Source organism: Bufo bufo, chromosome 2, assembly GCF_905171765.1.
Source record: "Bufo bufo chromosome 2, aBufBuf1.1, whole genome shotgun sequence".
Taxonomy (NCBI): Eukaryota; Metazoa; Chordata; class Amphibia; order Anura; family Bufonidae; genus Bufo; species Bufo bufo.
In genome coordinates, this window is record NC_053390.1 from 170812515 (window position 1) to 170832168 (window position 19654).

At 44.4% G+C, this 19654-nt stretch overlaps 1 protein-coding gene across 1 annotated transcript in view; it reads left to right on the forward strand.

The window, feature by feature from the left end:
- COMMD10 (COMM domain containing 10) overlaps positions 1-19654 on the forward strand; it is a 495489-nt gene that overhangs the window by 39396 nt on the left and 436439 nt on the right. Inside the window, exon 4 of the mRNA XM_040421656.1 lies at positions 5778-5933. Within this exon, the coding sequence (XP_040277590.1) occupies positions 5778-5933 (156 nt within the window). The remainder of the gene's footprint in view (positions 1-5777; positions 5934-19654) is intronic.

The following is a 19654-nucleotide window of genomic DNA, read 5'->3' on the forward strand; positions in this document are numbered from 1 at the left end:
GTATGATTTTTGGAAGGCAAATTTACCTGAACTGGTTTTTAGATGCCATGTCCCATTTGAAGCCCCCTTCTGATGCACCCTTACAGCAGAAACTCCCAAAAAATGACCCCATTTTGGAAACTAGGGGATAAGGTGCCAGTTTTATTGGTACTATTTTGAGGGTACATATGGTTTTTAATTGCTCTATATTACATTTTTTGTCACATTTTATTTTAATTTTTTACAACTTTCATCTGACAGGGTAGATCATGTGCTATTTTTATAGACCAAGTAGTTACGGACACAATGATATCAAATATGTCTATTTTTTTTGTTTCAGTTTTACATAATAAAGCATTTTTGAAGAAAAAATTATGTTTTTGTGTCTGCATTTTCTGAACGCCAATTTTTTTTATTTTTCTGCCGATCGTCTGGTGCAGGGGCTCGTTTTTCACAGGAAGAGTTGACGTTTTTATTGGTACCATTTTAGTGTACATATAATTTTTTTAACATCCATTAATACACTTCATGGGGCAAGGTGACCAAAAATTGGTTGTTTTAGCACAGTTTTTATTTATTTATTTATTTTTACAGCGTTCACCTAAGGGGTTAGGTCATGTGACATTTTTATAGAACAGATCGTTACGGCTGTGGCAATACCTAATATGTATACATTTTCTTATTTATTTAAGTTTTACACAATAATAGCATTTTTGAAACCAAAAAAATTATGTTTTAGTGTCTCCATAGTCCGAGAGCCATAGCTTTTTTTTTTTTTGACAGATTGTCTTAGTTAGGGTCTCATTTTTTGCATGATGAGGTGACGGTTTGATTGCCACTTTTTTGTGAGGCATACGCCTTTTTGATCGCTTGGTGTTGCACTTTATGTGATGTTAGTGCAAAAAACAAACATTTTTTGTCACCTGTTTTTATTTTAATTTTTTATGGTGTTCACCTGAGGGGTTAGGTAATGTGATATTTTTATAGAACTGTTTTTTACGGATGCGGTGATACCTAATATGTAAACTTTTTTTTAAATTTCACTTTAACACAATAATAGGAGTTTTGAAAAAAAAACAAACATATTTTAGTGTCTCCATTGTTTGAATGTCATATTTTTTTTTATTTTTTGACCGATTTGTCTTAGGTAGGGTCTCATTTTTTGGTGATGAGGTGACTGTTTGATTGGTACTATTTTGGGGGGCATACGCCTTTTTGATTGCTTGGTGTTGCAATTTTTGTGATGTAAGGTGACAAAAAATGGCTTTTTTTGACACAGTTTTTATTTTTTAATTTTTTATGGTGTTTATTGGAGGGTGTGGATCATGTGATATATTTATAGAGCCGGTCGTTATGGACGCGGCAATACCAAATATGTCTATTTTATTTTTTCTATTTTAAATTATTTATTTTATTTATTACTTAATTGGGGAATTTTCTTTTATATTTTTTTTTTACATGTGAAACCTTTTTTTTTAATTTTTATATTTTTTTGTAAATACTTCATTGTTTTTATTTTTTTTATTTTACACTTTGTGTCCCCCATAAGGTCATACAAGACCTTTGGGGGACATTTACCTTAACTTTCTTTTTCACCATTGATTTCTCCTGTAACTGGGTCTGACATAGTAGCCCCAGTTACAGGGGAAATACATCCCCCACAGAGGCTGTACAGCATAATACAGCACTGTACAACCTCAGTGCAGGGCTGATCGAGGTCTGTAGAAGACCCGACAGCTCCTGCACTCTCCTGGCATAGCATCCATTTTAGAGATAAACATCCACCCATAGGATGTATTTTTACTGTACTTTTACATCCCTACAGCACACCATTCAGTTAGTGATGGGAAGTTCGGATCTTTTAGGTGAATCGGTTCATTTGAATCAGCTCATTCAAATGAACCGATTCATGAATCGGATCTTCGGTTCACTTGGTGAGTCAGACTGCTGAGCTGACTCGCAAAGTGCCAGCCCCACCCCTCCCCGCCCACCAACCAATCACCGACCAGAGCTGAGGGGGCGAGGCCAGCACAGCACACTAGCAGCTCTGACTCGAGTCCTAGTACAGGGTCAGGGAGTTTAAATGAATCGAATGAGTCTAAAGATCCGACTCAGTTAGTGACTCATTCGATTCATTGAGTTAAAAGAGCCGTGAGTCAGAGTCTAGAACAGGTTACATTACACTGAGGCTGTCCGCTCTTGTTGCAGCAGTGATAAGAGAAGGGACAGATGACACAGAGTTTAGATTACAGGTTGAATTAAATTAACCCTTTAGAATCAAATTGGCTTCTCAGGAGATATATATGTTAAAGGCATCTCATTCAGTAATATATATCTCCTGAGAAGCCAATTTGATTCTAAAGGGTTAATTTAATTCAACCTGTAATCTAAACTCTGTGTCATCTGTCCCTTCTCTTATCACTGCTGCAACAAGAGCGGACAGCCTCAGTGTAATGTAACCTGTTCTAGACTCTGACTCACGGCTCTTTTAACTCAATGAATCGAATGAGTCACTAACTGAGTCGGATCTTTAGATTCTTTTGACTCATTCCATTCATTTAGACTCCCTGACCCTGCACTACTCCGAGGACTCGAGTCAGAGCTGCTAGTGTGCTGTGCTGGCCTCGCCCCCTCAGCTCTGGTCGGTGATTGGTTGGTGGGCGGGGAGGGGAGGGGCTGGCAGAAGCAGCTTCCACTCTAGGATCATATTACTGACTCCTCCCAGTCCCTCCCTCAGGCTCCTGCTGCCAGCGTGAGGTGAGCTGAGCGTCTCTGTCTGCAGTGTCTGTGTGCTGGGACTGAGAGCCGTTTCAAACGGATCGGATCATTCAAGTGAATCGACTCCTCCGGTTCACTGAACTGAATCGATTCAAATGAACGATTCGTTCATGAACCGGACATCACTACATTCAGTGTGCGCTTAAAACTCTGCTCTCTCTACACCGCTGACAGCTCAGTGGTGTACAGAGTCCTCATTTTATGAATGGGGTTGCAGCAGCACAGGGAGTGACTGCATGACAGTTCTCTTAGCTTGGCGGAGCAGGCACAGGCGGGAGCCTGCTCTGCTGAGCTAATCCTGGCATAGTACATGGGTACAGGGTACTCATGTACTATGCCAAGAGTTAGTAATTGTCCAGGGAGCACGGGCAAGAGCAGCAGTGAGCGCTCCTGCCCGTAATCCCTGCGCTGCTGCGGCCCCATAAAAGGAGTACTCCGTACACCGCTGAGCTGTCAGCAGTTTAGGGAGAACAGAGTTTTTAGTGCACACTGAATGGTGCGATTTAGGGATGTAAAAGTACAGTAAAAATACTAAATAAAGTGTATTTGAAAAATTGTATTTGGGGGATTAGGGATAACATATTAAAAATGATTATAAAAGTTTAGTTACCGTACTCTTTAAAAGGTGTTGGCCACTTTCTGGCTACTGTTGATGACTATATGGCACTTACTAATATAGCCATTGTTGATATTCTGTAACGTTTGCTATATTACACAAGTCATGCCCCCTTGTTATACGAATCTTCTGCGCTGTCTGCATAGAGATCCTGTCCATAAGATGGCCGCTGATGGAGGGTCATCTGACCAGGCAAAAGTAACATGGCACTCAGCCTTCTCCACTCAAAAACACTGCATCTGCCATCTGCCATCTGCCATCTGTCATCTGTACTCATCCTGTTGGGAGTTTAATGCAGGTTCACTATATTTGAATGGAGGAAACTGAGTGATTTTCGTGGTCACATGACCCTCCATCAGCGGCCAATTTATGGATCTGTGGACAGCACAAAAGACTTGGCCAACAAGGGAGAATACCTTATGAAATATAGAAAATGGTGTAGAATATCAACAGAGACTATATTAGTAAGTGCCATATAATCATCTTATATACACATTGGTCAACAGTAACCAGAAAGTGGCCAACCCCTTTAAACCTAACACTTCTGTCTAGAAAAGCTACTTCAGTTTTCCTACTCCACCCTCCTACTGGAGTGAGATTGCAACTTTAAAAAAAAAGTCTCGATAAATCTGGAGTGAAACTCACTAACATAGCTAGCTACACCCACTTTCTCATCCGTCTCATTGGGGGACACAGGCTTTGACCATGGGTATAGCTGTTGCCGCTAGGAGGTGGACACTGAGCACACAAAGTGTAAGCTCCTCCCTCTTTAGCTATACCCTTCCTACAGGGACTAAGCTAAATCGGTTTTAGCTTAGTGTCTGTGGGGGGGCTTCGGCCCTTCAGGTGTGCAAGGTGGTGACCTGGTCGTCTTTGCATACTTTCTCCAAGTTTTACATCTTCAGGTGCTTCTTTGGAGCGTATAGTTTTGCATTGCTGCTCCTGCCCGTACTCCCCGGACAATTGCTAACTCTTGGCATAGTACATGAGTACCCTGTACCCATGTACTATGCCAAGATTAGCTGAGCGGAGCAGGCTCCTGCCTGTGCCTGCTTCTCTGATTGGCAGGGGGTTGAAGTTAAGCCCACCCTCAGGGACTGCTCTGTAACGTCCCATGGTCAAAGCCTGTGTCCCCCAATGAGACGGATGAGAAAACTAGATTTTTGTACTTACTGTAAAACCTGTTTCTCTTCCGTTCATTGGGGGGGGACAGCTCCCACCCGTTCTTTTGTTTTATGGTCCTTTTCGAGCCTGTGTTCTGGGTTTGTACATAATGTAATTTTCTGGTGTCTGCCTTCTCCTACTGCTTTTGCACTAAACTGATTTAGCTTAGTCCCTGCAGGAAGGGATATAGCTGAAGGGGAGGAGCTTACACTTTGTGTGCTTAGTGTCCGCCTCCTAGCGGCAACAGCTATACCCATGGTCAAAGCCTGTGTCCCCAATGAACGGAAGACAAACAGATTTTACGGTAAGTATAAAAATCTAGTTTTCACACCCACATTACAAAACTGGAGTGAGTGGTGTAAAAATACAAAAATTCAGCAAATTTTTACACAATCTCAAAAGCCCTATTTTTGCGACTTTTTGATGCCAGAATTCTGGAGTGAAGGTATGATAAATCGGAGCCATATTTTTCAATGGTTCCATTTTGAGATCCATACGGTATAATTTATTTCTTAAATTTAATTATGGAGCAGTTGGAATAAAACGCCTATTCTGCCATTGGTTTGGGGATTTTTTTTCAGCCGTTTTCTGTGCAGTATAAATAGTGTGGTATTTTATCCAGTCTGGGGAACTTTATTACACCCATGGCTGCCCTGGCAAGTCCACTGGCACCTGCAATAGTGATAGAGGATGCTCCTTCCCTCTGTCAGTCTTGTGCATGTACCAACATAGGCCCAAAAGAGGCTATGCTGGGAGCTGACACTCTGTAGGTTGAATGTTTACATGTGCAGAAATATTTAGGGGCACATTTATTGAGAATGGCATTTTAGACACCAGTCTTAGTAAGTCCCTTCGCTGTAGGTGGATCTCCCGGAGTTATGAAGAGGCGCCAGCTCCCATATACGATATAATTGAAAATGGCTCCATAAACTCCCCCGTTTTGCTGGCGGTGCTCGCTCCTGTCCTGTTTTCTACTGTGCAGACTCCACATCAAGTGTCGGCGTCTGCACAGTAGAAACGATTCTCTGCCTCCTGGCTAGGGAGTGCAGCTGAAGAATACAAGCGGACACTTTCACCGGCTTTGACAGGTCGGCCAGGAGTCGGAGCCACGATGATCTGATATCGATGACCTATCCTGATGATGGGTCATCAATGTGGGAAAACCGAGCAACTCCTTTAAAAGAACCAAAAAGGTGAATTGTTGTCACAGTCGCTTAATGCACCTTGTATTATTTTTCAGGCTGTGTATCACAATTTAAAGACGCCAGTGTTTCGCCAGCAGCTGGAGAATATCCATCTGGAGCCGAGTAAAACTGAAGCATTTGCCAGTGTCTGGGAAAATGCTGGGCAGGAGACTGTGGAAAAATTTAGACAAAGGACTTTAACTCCTAAAAAGGTAATGATATGACTGGAAGATCATGAAGATGACCATTTTCTCATTCTTATTAATAGCATTTAGAGCTTATTATAGTACATTTATTTATATGGATGTTGATGCAAACAAGTCTTGTGGTTTCTTCACTATCTGCTCCAGTCTTTGGTTGTAAAAAGTCATTAAAACAGGGTAAAATCACGTTCGTAAATGCAGTTTTTCATCTGTTTAAGGCCTCCTGCACACGAACGTATTTTTTTGCGGTCCGCAAAAACGGGTCCCGTTTTTCCGTGATCCGTGACCGTTTTTTCGTCCGTGGGTCTTCCTTGATTTTTGGAGGATCCACGGACATGAAAAAAAAGTCGTTTTGGTGTCCGCCTGGCCGTGCGGAGCCAAACGGATCCGTCCTGAATTACAATGCAAGTCAATGGGGACGGATCCGTTTGACGTTGACACAATATGGTGCCATTTCAAACGGATCCGTCCCCATTGACTTTCAATGTAAAGTCTGGAGTCCGTTTTATACCATGGGATCGGAGTTTTCTCCAATCCGATGGTATATTTTAACTTGAAGCGTCCCCATCACCATGGGAACGCCTCTATGTTAGAATATACTGTCGGATATGAGTTAGATCGTGAAACCTCATTTCCGACAGTATATTCTAACACAGAGGCGTTCCCATGGTGATGGGGACGCTTCTAGTTAGAATATACTACAAACTGTGTACATGACTGCCCCCTGCTGCCTAGCAGCATCCGATCTCTTACAGGGGGCTGTGATCAGCACAATTAACCCTTCAGGTGCCGCACCTGAAGGGGTTAATTGTGCTATCATCTCCCCCTGTAAGAGATCAGGGCTGCCAGGCAGCAGGGGGCAGACCCCCCCCTCCCCAGTTTGAATATCATTGGTGGCCAGTGCAACCCCCCCCCCCCCCCTTCCTCCCCCTATTGTAATAATTCCTTGGTGGCACAGTGTGCGCCCCCCCCCCCCCCCTTCCTCCCTCTATTGTAATTGTTGGTGGCACAGTGTGCGCCCCCCATTGGCCCCCCTCCCTCTATAGCATTAACAACATTGGTGGCCAGTGTGCGGCCTCCCATCTAGCCCCCCCCCCCATCATTGGTGGCAGCGGGTTACTAGCAGTAGTGATTCATACTTACCTGGGAGCTGCGATGTCTGCTTCCGGCCGGGAGCTCCTCCTGCTGGTAAGTGACAGTTCATTTAGCAATGACACTTACCAGTAGGTGGAGCTCCCGGCCGGACACGAACATCGCAGCAGCAGCCAGCAGCAGGTAAGTATGAATCTTCTACTATTGTACTATTGCTAAGTAACCATGGCAACCAGCGTCCTGGTTGCCATGGTTACCGATCGGAGCCCCAGCGATTAAACTGGGACTCCGATCGGAACTCCGCTGCCACCAATGACGGGGGGGGGGGGGGGGAGATGGGAGGCCGCACACTGGCCACCAATGTTGTTAATGCTATAGAGGGAGGGGGGGGGGGCCAATGGGGGGCGCACACTGTGCCACCAACAATTACAATAGAGGGAGGAAGGGGGGGGGGGGGGGGCGCACACTGTGCCACCAACGAATTATTACAATAGAGGAAGGGAGGGGGGGGCGCACACTGTGCCACCAACGAATAATTACAATAGAGGGAGGGGGGGGGGCCGCACTGGCCACCAATGATATTTAAACTGGGGAGGGGGGGGAGGGTCTGCCCCCTGCTGCCTGGCAGCCCTGATCTCTTACAGGGGGCCGTGATCAGCACAATTAACCCCTTCAGGTGCCGCACCTGAAGGGGTTAATTGTGCTGATCACGGCCCCCTGTAAGAGATCGGGTGCTGCCAGGCAGCAGGGGGCAGTCTTGTACACAGTTTGTAGTGTATTCTAACTAGAAGCGTCCCCATCACCATGGGAACGCTTCTGTGTTAGAATATACTGTCGGTTCTGAGTTTTCACGAAGTGAAAACTCAGCTTTGAAAAAGCTTTTATACAGACGGATCTTCGGATCCGTCTGTATAAAAACCAACCTACGGCCACGGATCACGGACACGGATGCCAATCTTGTGTGCATCCGTGTTCTTTCACGGACCCATTGACTTGAATGGGTCCGTGAACCGTTGGCCGTGAAAAAAATAGGACAGGTCATATTTTTTTCACGGCCATGAAACACGGATCACGGATGCGGCTGCAAAACGGTGCATTTTCCGTTTTTTCCACGGACCCATTGAAAGTCAATGGGTCCGCGGAAAAAAAACGGAAAACGGCACAACGGCCACGGGTGCACACAACGGTCGTGTGCAGGAGGCCTAAGGCTACATTCACACGTCAGTATTTTTCTATAATCAGATTTTCTGTCAGTTTTTTGCGGATCCGTTGTTCCTGAAAATGTTTCCGTATGTCATCCGTTTTTTGCGGATCCGCAAAAAACGGAAACATGTATAAATTTCAATAAGCAAATAAAGTTGTTAGGATTTCTTTAAAAAAATAAATAATTAAAATGTAATTTCCAGGAACGGATTCCGTATAAAACGGATGACATACGGAATGACATCCGTATGTCATCCGTTTTTTGCGGATCCATTGACTTTGTATTGTACCAGGATCTGATTTTTCAGGAAAAGAATAGGACATGTTTTATATTTAAACGGACATGCGGAACGGAACAACGGAAACGGACAGCACACATTGTGCTGTCCGTTTTTTTTTCCAGGACCCATTGAAAATGAATGGGTCCAAATCTGGTCCAGATCTGTTCCAGAAAAAACGGAACAGATCAGGAAAGAAAAAACGGACGTGTGAATGGACCCTAACTGTGGTTGTATGTGTTTTAGTAAATGTTTAAAAGGAATGTATCAGCAGTTTTATGCTGCTAGGTTCTGTCAGCTCTGGAGCATGCTGGTAAGTCCTGATATTCATGATTGCCCCGGGCTGCTGCTGATTGACAGCTTTTTCCCTAATCATGAGCAAGGGATCAGCTCATCAATATCAGGACTCATCGGCACGTGCTGGATTGTAGCAGAACACCCGGGGCAATTAAAGAAAATGACCCTTTATTTTGCTAAGGAGGTCTGTCACTAGTTTCTGCTGTGCTTATTTAGGGCAGATTCCCTAACCATTGCGCCGCTATCGGTGTCTGAATGAATAGTTCAGCATGATAAATGACCCCCATAGTTTAAGAGGGATCACAATTGTAAGTATCTGTAGAAGCCTTTATTCGAAAGCTGAAAGGAGCTAGTTAGCTTGGAGAATGGGACCAGTTGGTTACCTTCCCAGATTTTTGATATTTCATTAATTCCTGCGGCAATCCAGTCCAGGAAAGAAACATCAGGGATCAACAATTCTATTGCATGTAAGGAAATGCCGGGTATGTTCCATGTCACAAATTCTTTATTACCCACAATTTTTTTTCCACGTATTAAGACAAGCTTTTATAGGTGGCAAGTTAGATGTAGGGATAGTGCTTTTTATGAGAATTGCTTTCAGATAATGTAATATGGGTTTTGGGCCCAGTATATTCCTTTCCATTTGGACCCATTGCGGGGCATTTTCTTTTATCAACCAACACATTGCTTGATCAAGCAATGCAGCTTGGTAATACAAAAGAAGGTTAGGGAGAGCCAGTCCCCCTTGAGACACGGGTCTATACAAGGTAGAGGAAGCTACCCTAGGTTTTTTGTGATACCATATACATTTTTTAATGCCGACTGTAATTCTGCTATGTATTTTTTAGAAAGAATTATAGGGAGATTCCTAAAGAAGTATAATATTTTAGGTAAAAGCATCATTTTCACTGTCTCTATCCTGCCGACCCATGACAAATCCACCTTGGAATAGGCGATTATATATTTTTTAAAGGGGTTATCCGAGTTCATCAGGACATACATATACATTGGTTAAGCTTGATTTCTTAAGAGAGAAACCCATATGTCCACCTTCTCATGGTTCTGTTATTGCTGTGTTTACATGCTGAGGGGGCGTATAACAACAATGCCTGAGTTTTCCCTCATGAATATTTGTGGGCGTGAACAACCTGACCTTCCCCTCACCCTGCTCTGCACAACCTAAGTTTGCATTTTAAAAAACAGTCACATGATCATCTCCTAGCTCACACAGGCAGATCTTCCTGTCACATTGCAGATACAGCTACGGCTCAGATACAGCTACGGCTAGGATGCAGCTACGGCTCAGATACAGCTACGGCTAGGCTGCAGCTACGGCTCTATCTATAAGATGGACATATAGCTGTATCTAAGCTATTGCTGTATCTAAGCTATCACTGATTCTAAGCCACCGCTGTATCTAAGCTACAGCTGTATCTAAGCTATCACTGTATCTAATCTACAGCTGTATCTAAGCTACCGCTGTATATAAGCTATCGCTGTATCTAAGCTATCACTGTATCTAAGCTATCCCTGTATCTAAGCTATCGCTGTATCTAAGCCACAGCTGTATCTAAGCTATCGCTGATTCTAAGCTACAGCTGTATCAAAGCTACCGCTGTATCAAAGCTACCGCTGTATCAAAGCTACCGCTGTATCTAAGCTACCGCTGTATCTAAGCTACCGCTGTATCTAAGCTACCGCTGTATCTAAGCTACAGCTGTATCTAAGCTACCGCTGATTCTAAGCTACCGCTGTATCTAAGCTACCGCTGTATCTAAGCTACCGCTGTATCTAAGCTACCGCTGTATCTAAGCTACCGCTGTATCTAAGCTACCGCTGTATCTAAGCTACCGCTGTATCTAAGCTACCGCTGTATATAAGCTACCCCTGTATATAAGCTACCCCTGTATCTAAGCTACCCCTGTATCTAAGCTACCCCTGTATCTAAGCTACCCCTGTATCTAAGCTACCCCTGTATCTAAGCTACCCCTGTATCTAAGCCACAGCTGTATCTAAGCCACAGCTGTATCTAAGCTATTGCTGTATCTAAGCTATCGCTGATTCTAAGCTACTGCTGATTCTAAACTATCGCTGTATCTAAGCTACCGCTGTATCTAAGCTATTGCTGTATCTAAGCTACCTCTTTATCTAAGCTACAGCTGTATCTAAGCTGCAGCTGTATCTAAGCTATAGATTAGATAAAGATATATCTTGGATGCAGATATAGATATAGCTGTAGCTATATCTAAGCTATATGATGGACAATTATTTCCTTTTTTCCCCAGGGGGGTTATTAACATTATAATGGGGACTTGTTGAGGGGGCCAGGGCTGTAATAACAATCCCCAGAAGCGGGAGGGGAACGTGTAAACTGGCCCAAGTGAGGGAAGGAGCCAGACACATACCCTGCTGCTGGAGAAAATCTATCACCTCGGCTCTGGTAAGTATTGCACATGAGCGATCGCTTACCATCACCGAGGCTGTGTGAGGAGAGGGAGAGAGGGGCGGGCACCAAAGGCTCTGATGTCTCGTTTACAGAGCTGGGCCACTGCCTCAAGTAGGGAGACGGCTGTAAACGAAACGTCATCAGCAGAGCAGAGCCGAGGCAGTGTGAGGAGAGCTGGAGGGGGGAGGGCACCAGAGGCTCTGAAGTTTCGTTTACAGAGCCTGGACACTCCCTCAGGGTTGATGACGTCGGGGGTCACATGACCCAAATGTGAACTGGCTAAACAGAGCAAAATAGCTAATGTAAGTGATTTACAAAATAGTTTCATATAATACTATAAGAGTTATTAGCATAAATGTATTTAACTCGGATAACCCCTTATTGTTTTAAGTAAAGGTATATAATTGTTCGCAAACAGATCTTTAGAGGGGAAGGTAAGTGATATTCCTAAGTAAGGCATACCATCTTTTGTCCACTTAAATGGATATTGGGATGCTAATTTGGGAGTGTCTAAGGGTGAAAGCCCCATATTTAAAATGAGGGATTTATTAGCATTGAGTTTGTAATATGACAAACAGCCAAATTGTGACAAGAGGTTCATGACTGCTGGTAAAGATTTCAGGGGGTTGGTCACAGCTATTATAACATCGTCTTTCATAGGAATACCTGTTATTTCCTTTAGGGACCTTATTGCCTCTGCCAAGGGTTCCATTATCATGGTGAATATCAACGGAGATAGGGGACATCCCTGTCTGGTTCCATTGGTAATAGGGAAGGATTCTAAAAGATGTCCCGAGGCCAGCACCCTGGCAGAGGGGGAGGTATACAATGCTAGTATAGCCTGTTGAGCCATTCCTGCAATCCCAAATTTAGTTAGGACTGCGCTTAAGAATCCCCAATGAACCCTGTCGAACGCCTTCTCCGCTTCCAGAGAAAGGAGCAGAGAAGGCGTCCCGCAGGCCTCCATCTCCCCCATCCAGTATTACGCACAGTCTAAGTAAGAATGGTGTCAAAAGGGCGGAGAACTGCTTATAGTAGTCATTAGTGAGGCCATCTGGGCCAGGGGTTTTGTTAGGTTTCAAGGACTTAATCGCCGCTGAGATCTCTTGAAGAGTGAATTCAGCTGAAAGGATTTCCAATGTTGATATTTCTACCTTAGGTTTCTTGACTCTGTACATCTACCAATCTATATCACACTGTTCGGGTTGTGGGGTGGTGATATCCTTTTTTAGATTATATAGGTCAGAGTAGAATCGTGCCATAGATTCTGTTAAGTCTTTGGTATTAAAAATGTTCCCCCTTTGGATCTTTGATATATGATATCTTGGCCTTAGCTTGGAGTGTTTTCAGCCTAGAGGCCAGTAGGGCGGACGCCTTATTATCATGACCATAGTATTTTGCTTTTAGTCTCCTTAATGCTAGTTCATATTTGTGTAGCTTATGATGCAAATCCTTGAGCTCTTGCTCTCTGCTTGAATCATAAGATTGTTTGTTTGTTCAGTTGGCTAAGTTTGATGATGGAATCCAGTGATTTGTAAGCACTGAGCTTCTCTCTCCTTTTTATCCCTGGAAGGCATACTAATATAATGACCCCGGATAAAAGCCTTATGTGCACACCAAATAGGTGCAATATTGGTCTCACCGTTATCGTTAAAGGTAAAAAATTCCTTAAGTTATTCCTGTGATTTGGGGGAATGCAATACCCTACCATTAAGTCTCCAGAGAGTTCTGGGAGGAGAGTTATACTGTTCAGAAATCGTTACTGATACAGGGGCATGGTCCGACCATTCTATATGTCCAATTGTGCAGGACGAGATTTTTTGGAAAGGGTTATAGTCTGTCAGAAAGAGGTCAATCCTAGAATAGGTTTTTTGGGCTGATGAAAAGAAACTATAGTCCCTTTCCATTGAATGTTTTAGTTGCCACACATCTAGTAAACCTTCTTTTTGAGTAAGACGGTACAGCTTGGATGGGAGTGTAGATTTAGTTGTAGCTGAGGAATCTATCTCGGGCCACATAAGCTAATTAAATTCTCCCATATATAGGAGAGACCCCTTTCTAACAGACTCCACCAAAGCAAAAAGTTTCTTAAGAAACCTAAGCTGTTTCTTGTTCGGGGCATACACAGCCACCAAAGTGAACAGAACATTATTCATTTTACAGATTAGAATAATATATCTGCCCCCCTCGTCAATGTGGGAGTTTAACAAGTTGAAGGCAATTGTATCTTTGGTAGCTATAGAAACTCTTCTTTTTTTGCACCCATAGAGGCTGATATGACAGTAGGGAAGCTTCTATGTTTGAGTCTGTGAAAAGCTCCTTTGAGCAGATGGGTTTCTTGAATTCATAAAATATCAGAGTGACTCTGAATTGCTTCTCTCCATAGTTGAGATCTCTTAAATGGATTATTTAATCCCTTGGCATTAATTGTGGTCATTTTAAATACCATTATAAAGGTACAAAAGAACTGCTGATGGTTGACTTTCACATACCCATAATGCTAGATGTAAGTAACATTTCCAAGGCCAGATATGGTCTATTTTAAGCAAGACAAAGGATTTGGCACAAGAAAAGGGGGGAGAACAGAAATAAAAAATAAGAACAAAGAGAATGAACCGAAATCCCAGTAACATGGGATTCATAACTCTGATCTATTATCGCCCGTCATAGGTGGTAAGTGGCGATAATGAAGAGGGGGTAACACAACAATCTCCCATTCTTGGCCGTTTAGACCTGAGACAATGAGGTAGTACTGTTACATAAGAGAAAAAAGGTGCTTACAGTCCTTTCAATCATCTGGAGATTTCCGCTGTTGGACTGTAGACCATTCTTCATCCAGGTGTGTAGGTGGCGTACGTTTAGATGGTAAGATGGAGTCAGAGGCGACGGACAAGTTCCATTCAGAAATCGGCTGCATAGCGCCCGCTGAGAGCCACTGTTTTCCTTCCATCTTTTGAAATGAGCAAGTTATCTGGAAAACCCCACCTGTAAGGAATTTTATGAAATCTCAAAATTTTCGTTGCTTCCTGAAATTCCTTTCGCTTAGTGAGGGTAGCGGCTGAGAGGTCAGTGTAGAGAGAAATGGATCGGAATCGCTCCGGGACCTCTGGGTTGTTCCTGGCAGCCGCCATTAGATTTTCTTTAATATGGAAAAAGGTGAAACGCGCCAAAACATCCCTAGGTACTTCCGCTGGTAGCCTTTTAGGTTTTGGTAACCTATGGGCTCTATCAATAAAAAGCTCAGTAGTGGGAGCATTAGGAAGCAAGATGGTGAAGAAGTCAATCAGGAATTCATGTAGCTGATCTGGTTTTCCCGCGGAACCGAATATTATTGCGGCGGGAACGGTCTTCTAGATCGATCACTTTTGCGCTTAATGCCGCTAATTCCTCTTCTTTTTCATTTGTAGTGTCCACTAACTCATTGTGCGCTTTTGCAAACTCAGACATCTTGTTTTCTAGGTGGGAAGTGCGGCTCCCTACTTCCCTCACTTCAGACTGTAGGGGCGCCAGCATGGCGCGAAAATCTGCTTGTAATGAGGCCCGAAGATCTCCCATCAAGGCTTTCAAAAAAGATTCTGTAATCAGCCTGTCAGGGCTGGGATTGTTATCGGTGGGGTAAGGAGTATATATTGCATTTGAGCGATCACCATAATGCTGAACCATGGGTTCTCCTGGTGCGCTTCCCGTGGCTACATATATCCACTCCGTCAGTGTGTCATGGCTGGCACTTGCTATGGCGGCTCTCCCTGATAGAATCTCTGGGGTGCGATGACCCGATGAGACAGGAGATGAGGTATAACATGTTAGTGCAGGGCCCTGCACAGCTGTCATTCACGCTGATGTACCTGCAGGCGTTTGAAGCGCTCTCCCTTGTTCCTCTGGGAGCCGCTGTGTGCTGCCGCCGCCATTTTGAGCCGTGCATACCGCCGGGAAGAACTCTGTCAGTTTCCCAGATGCCGCTTTTCTCCTGGTTTTAGTAATCTCCGGACCTTTCAGGAGGGTATGTTCTTCTTTTGAAGGTGTTTTGGAGCAGGTTGAAATGCTTAGTGCCGCTGTCTCACTGCTAAAGCACCGGAGCTGAGGTGAAGCACGTCTCTCTCCATCAAATATAACATCAAACCCATGGGCCCTAGAAATAATAAGATTAGGATCCAAAATACGGTTTTCTACTGTTCCCCCCCCCCCCCCCCCCCCCCAAAAAAAAAAGTTCCTGATCACCAACTTAGGTTCCAGAAGATCCCAGGAAAATGTGTTGCAATGAGTTCGAGATTTGATAACACTGGGAGTAGTAGTCTCTGTTCCCCTTTCTCAAAGAGAACAAGGCTTCTACTCAACACTATTCCTAGTGAGGAAAAAAGAGCTCCTTTCGTACTATAATACATTTAAAAAGTCTAAACAGATTAATCGTATACAGAAAGTTCAGGATGGAATCTCTGAAATCCATCATTCCACTAATAAAATTAGCGGCCGTAATGTGCACAGTCGATCTAAAAGACGCATGTTACCATGTTCCTATTCATCACAGTTCAATTCAAAGGGTCAGATTCTTCATTACCAATTCAGAAGATCCTCCAGGGAAGAGTGACTGTCCTTCTAATCACCCCCTACTTGCCGAAAAGGAGTTGGTTCTCCCTCCTCCAGAAGCGAACTATTGTGGATCCTTGGGTGCTGCCCCACAGGAACAACATCTTACATCAGGGTCCAATTCTGCATCAACATCCAGAGATACACAAGCTCACAGCTTGGATCCTGAGATCTCCGTATTAAAACGCCAGGGACTTTCAGACAGTGTTACAGTATATCTACACTGAGATGTTGCAGGAAAAAAGTGACCTCTGCAATATATTTGAAGATATGGAAAAAATGTTGTTCCTGGTTGGGGAAGACAAACCCAAATTTTATAAAACCTAGTATCCAGAAAATTTTAGATTTCCTGCAAAAAAGTCTGGAATTGGGCCTTCCACCTTAAAGGTCCAGGTTTCCGCTCTAAGTACCTTCTTCGATACTAATTTGGCAAGCCATAGGTGGATTAAACGGTTTATCAGGGCAGCTTCCAGATTAAGACCTTCCTTAAAATCTTGCACCCCTACCTGGGACTTAAACACGGTCCTTAATGGACTTGTGCGGAGCCCCTTTGAACCCTTAGAAGATTGTCCTCTTAAAGGGGTTTTCCCATCTTAGACAATGGGGGCATATCGCTAGGATATGCCCCCATTGTCTGATAGGTGCGGGTCTCACCGCTGGGACCCGCACCTATATCGAGAACGAAGTGGGGAGTGCTGTGGCTGGAGGACCCCAGCGCTAATCCCCACCTCTCCCATAGAAGTGAATGGGAGCGTGCCGCGCATGCGCTGCCCATGCTCCTATTCATTTCTATGGGACAGACGGCAATAGCTGAGCTAGCCCTCGGCTATTTTCGGCAGCCCCATAGAAATGAATGGAGGGCGGCTGCGGATGCACAGCGCGCTCTCCTTCACTTTCGCGGCTTCGTTCTCGATATAGGTGCGGGTCCCAGTGGGACCAGCACCTATAAGACAATGGGGGCATTTCCTAGCAAAATGCCCCCATTGTCTGAGATGAGAAAACCCCTTTAAGCTACTATCTTTCAAGACAGCTTTCCTTATTGCAATTACTTCAGCCAGGAGGTTAGGTGAGATCCAAGCTTTCTCTATCAGAGAACCCTACCTTAGAATTTCCGATGATAGAATTGTTTTAAGGCTGGACCTGGGGTTCCTCCCCAAGGTTGTTTCCGACTTTCACAGAAGTCAGGAGATCGTTCTACCCTCATTTTGTAACTGACCTAGAAATAAAGGGATTTTCATACCCTAGATGTCCGACGCATTGTACTAAAATATTTGGCGGTCACCAAAGAGTCCAGGAAAACCAATAACCTCCTAGTCCAGTTGGCAGGGAAAAATAGGGGCATGAAGGTTTCTAAATCCTCCACTGCTAGATGGATCAAGGATACAATTTCCTTTTGTTACAAGCTTCAGGGTCTAGATCCTCCTGAAAAACCTCAGAGCTCACTCCACCAGGGCTGTGTCATCTTCCTTTGCCGAGAGGTGGTGCTTCATTGGACGAGATATGCAAGGCTGCTACCTGGTCTAATGTGCACACGTTTATTAAACATTATAGACTAGATTTGTCTAGGTCTACCGACCTGTCTTATAGGTCCTTCAGACGGTATCCGTTCGCATTGACTTACATTATGTGTAAGAACTGATTCGTTTGGCTCAGTTTCGTCAGACGCCAAAACGCTGCAAGCAAGTGCTTCTGTAGCTGGGGGGAAATTAGTTCCCTATCGCACTTAAAAGGGTTGATGTGGTTGGGGCTGCATGTAATTCCCAAAGCTATTATTATTATTAACTCTTGGAGCTCCGCTCCTATTTTGGGCTTAGTTCCCATTGCCCCATAGCAGTGTGTGACCAGCTTGTCCAGCCATAGGTGGAGTACTTGCACTATCACTGGATACTGTAAAGCCTGTAGCATTACCCCCCTTCCGTAGACGGAGTAATTGCTCTTCCACTGGATACTATACATCCTGTAGCATTACCCTCTTTCCATAGGCGAAGTAATTGCACTTCCACTGGATAGTGTACAGCCTGTTGCATTACACCCCTTCCATAGGCGGAGTAATTGCACTTCCACTGGATACTGTACAGCCTGTAGCATTACTCTCCTCCATAGGCTGAGTACTTGCACTACCTCTGGATACTGTACATCCTGTAGCATTACCCTCCTTCATAGGCAGAGTAATTCCACTTCCACTGGATACTGTACAGCTTGTAGTATTACCCTCCTTTCTTAGATAGAATACTTGCACTACCACTGGATACTGTACAGCCTGTAGCATTATGCTACTTCCTTAGGTGAAGTACTTCCACTTCTACTGCATTTTGTACAACTTGTGGTATTACCCTCCTTTCTTGGACGAAGTACTTAAACTACCACTGGATACTGTACAGCCTGTAGCATTACCCTCCTTTCTTAGGCAGAGTATTTGCGCTACCACTGGATACTGATCATTCTGTATCATTGCTCTTTTTTTCATAGGCAGGGTATTTGCACATGGGACCCTATACATCCGGTAGCAAGGCCTCTTTCCATAGGCAGAGTATTTACTTCACCACTGGATACTGTACAGCCTGTCCCATTACTCTCCTTTTATAGGCGGAGTACTAGCAATACCACTGGATACTGTACGTCATGTACTATTAACCTCCTTCCATAGGCGGAGTATTGGCACTACCACTGAATCATATATTCCTGGCATTGCCCTCCTTTTCATAGTGGGTATATTTACACTTCCACTGGGTACTGTACATTCTGTGACATTATACTCATTCCATAGAGTAATTGCGCTACCACTGGATCCTATACAGACTGTAGCATTACTCTCCTTCCTTAGGCCTCATGCACATGACTGTTCTGTTTTTTGCGGTCCGCAAAACACGGAAGCCATCTGTGTGACTTCTGCAATTTGCGGAACGGAACAGGCGGCCCATTGTAGAAATGCCTATTCTGGTCCGCAAAACAGACAAGAATACGACGTGTTACTGTATTTTTTTTGCGGGGCTACGTAACGGATGCGGCTGCGGCTCGGATGCGGACCAGAACAACGGTCGTGTGCATGAGGCCTTAGGCGGAGTAATTGCACTTCCACCGGAGACAATATGTTCTGTCGCATTACCCCTTCCGCAGGCGGAGTAATTGCACTAAACCTGGTCGACTTCTGTCTAGAGTTGTTGCGATACCAAAATTTTGAACTTGGGATATTTTGATCCCTTGTCCTATTTACACTAATAGAGCTCTATTAGGGTGAATAGGACTTCACACTCTCCCTGCTGCCCTTTGCATAGTACACACAGCAGCAGGGAGCTTACCATGGCAGCCAGGGCTTCAGTAGCATCCTGGCTGCCATGGTAACCGATCGGAGGGGACCCTGTGGCCACTGCAACCAATGATTATAATATTGGGGGGTTGGGGTGTGCACAGCGCCACCAATGTTTTTAGTACTGGGGAAGTGGGGGGGGGGCACTGCGCCACCAATGAAGATAAGTAACCTTTTAATACAAATGCAGGAGGCGGGTGCCGGCTATGTAATTCTGCAGCCGGCACCCGCCTCCTGCATTTGTATTAAAAGGTTACTCTATGACGGGGCGCTGCGATCTGTGGCAGTTAACCCCTCAGGTGCCATGTACGTTGCTTCTACATGTTCCTTTGGCCTCCATACTGTTTTTTTTTTTTTTTTAGCTTCCGGTTAGGTCTGCCAGTTCAGGTAGCCTTCCATAGGTATCAGATGGCTTCTCTCTTGTTATGGAGCTTAAGGTCCTCCTCTCCATGTCTCTGCCTACCACGTTGTCATTCTCCTTGAGGAACATTCCTATGAGACAAACCCCTTGGCCGTAGGTCTA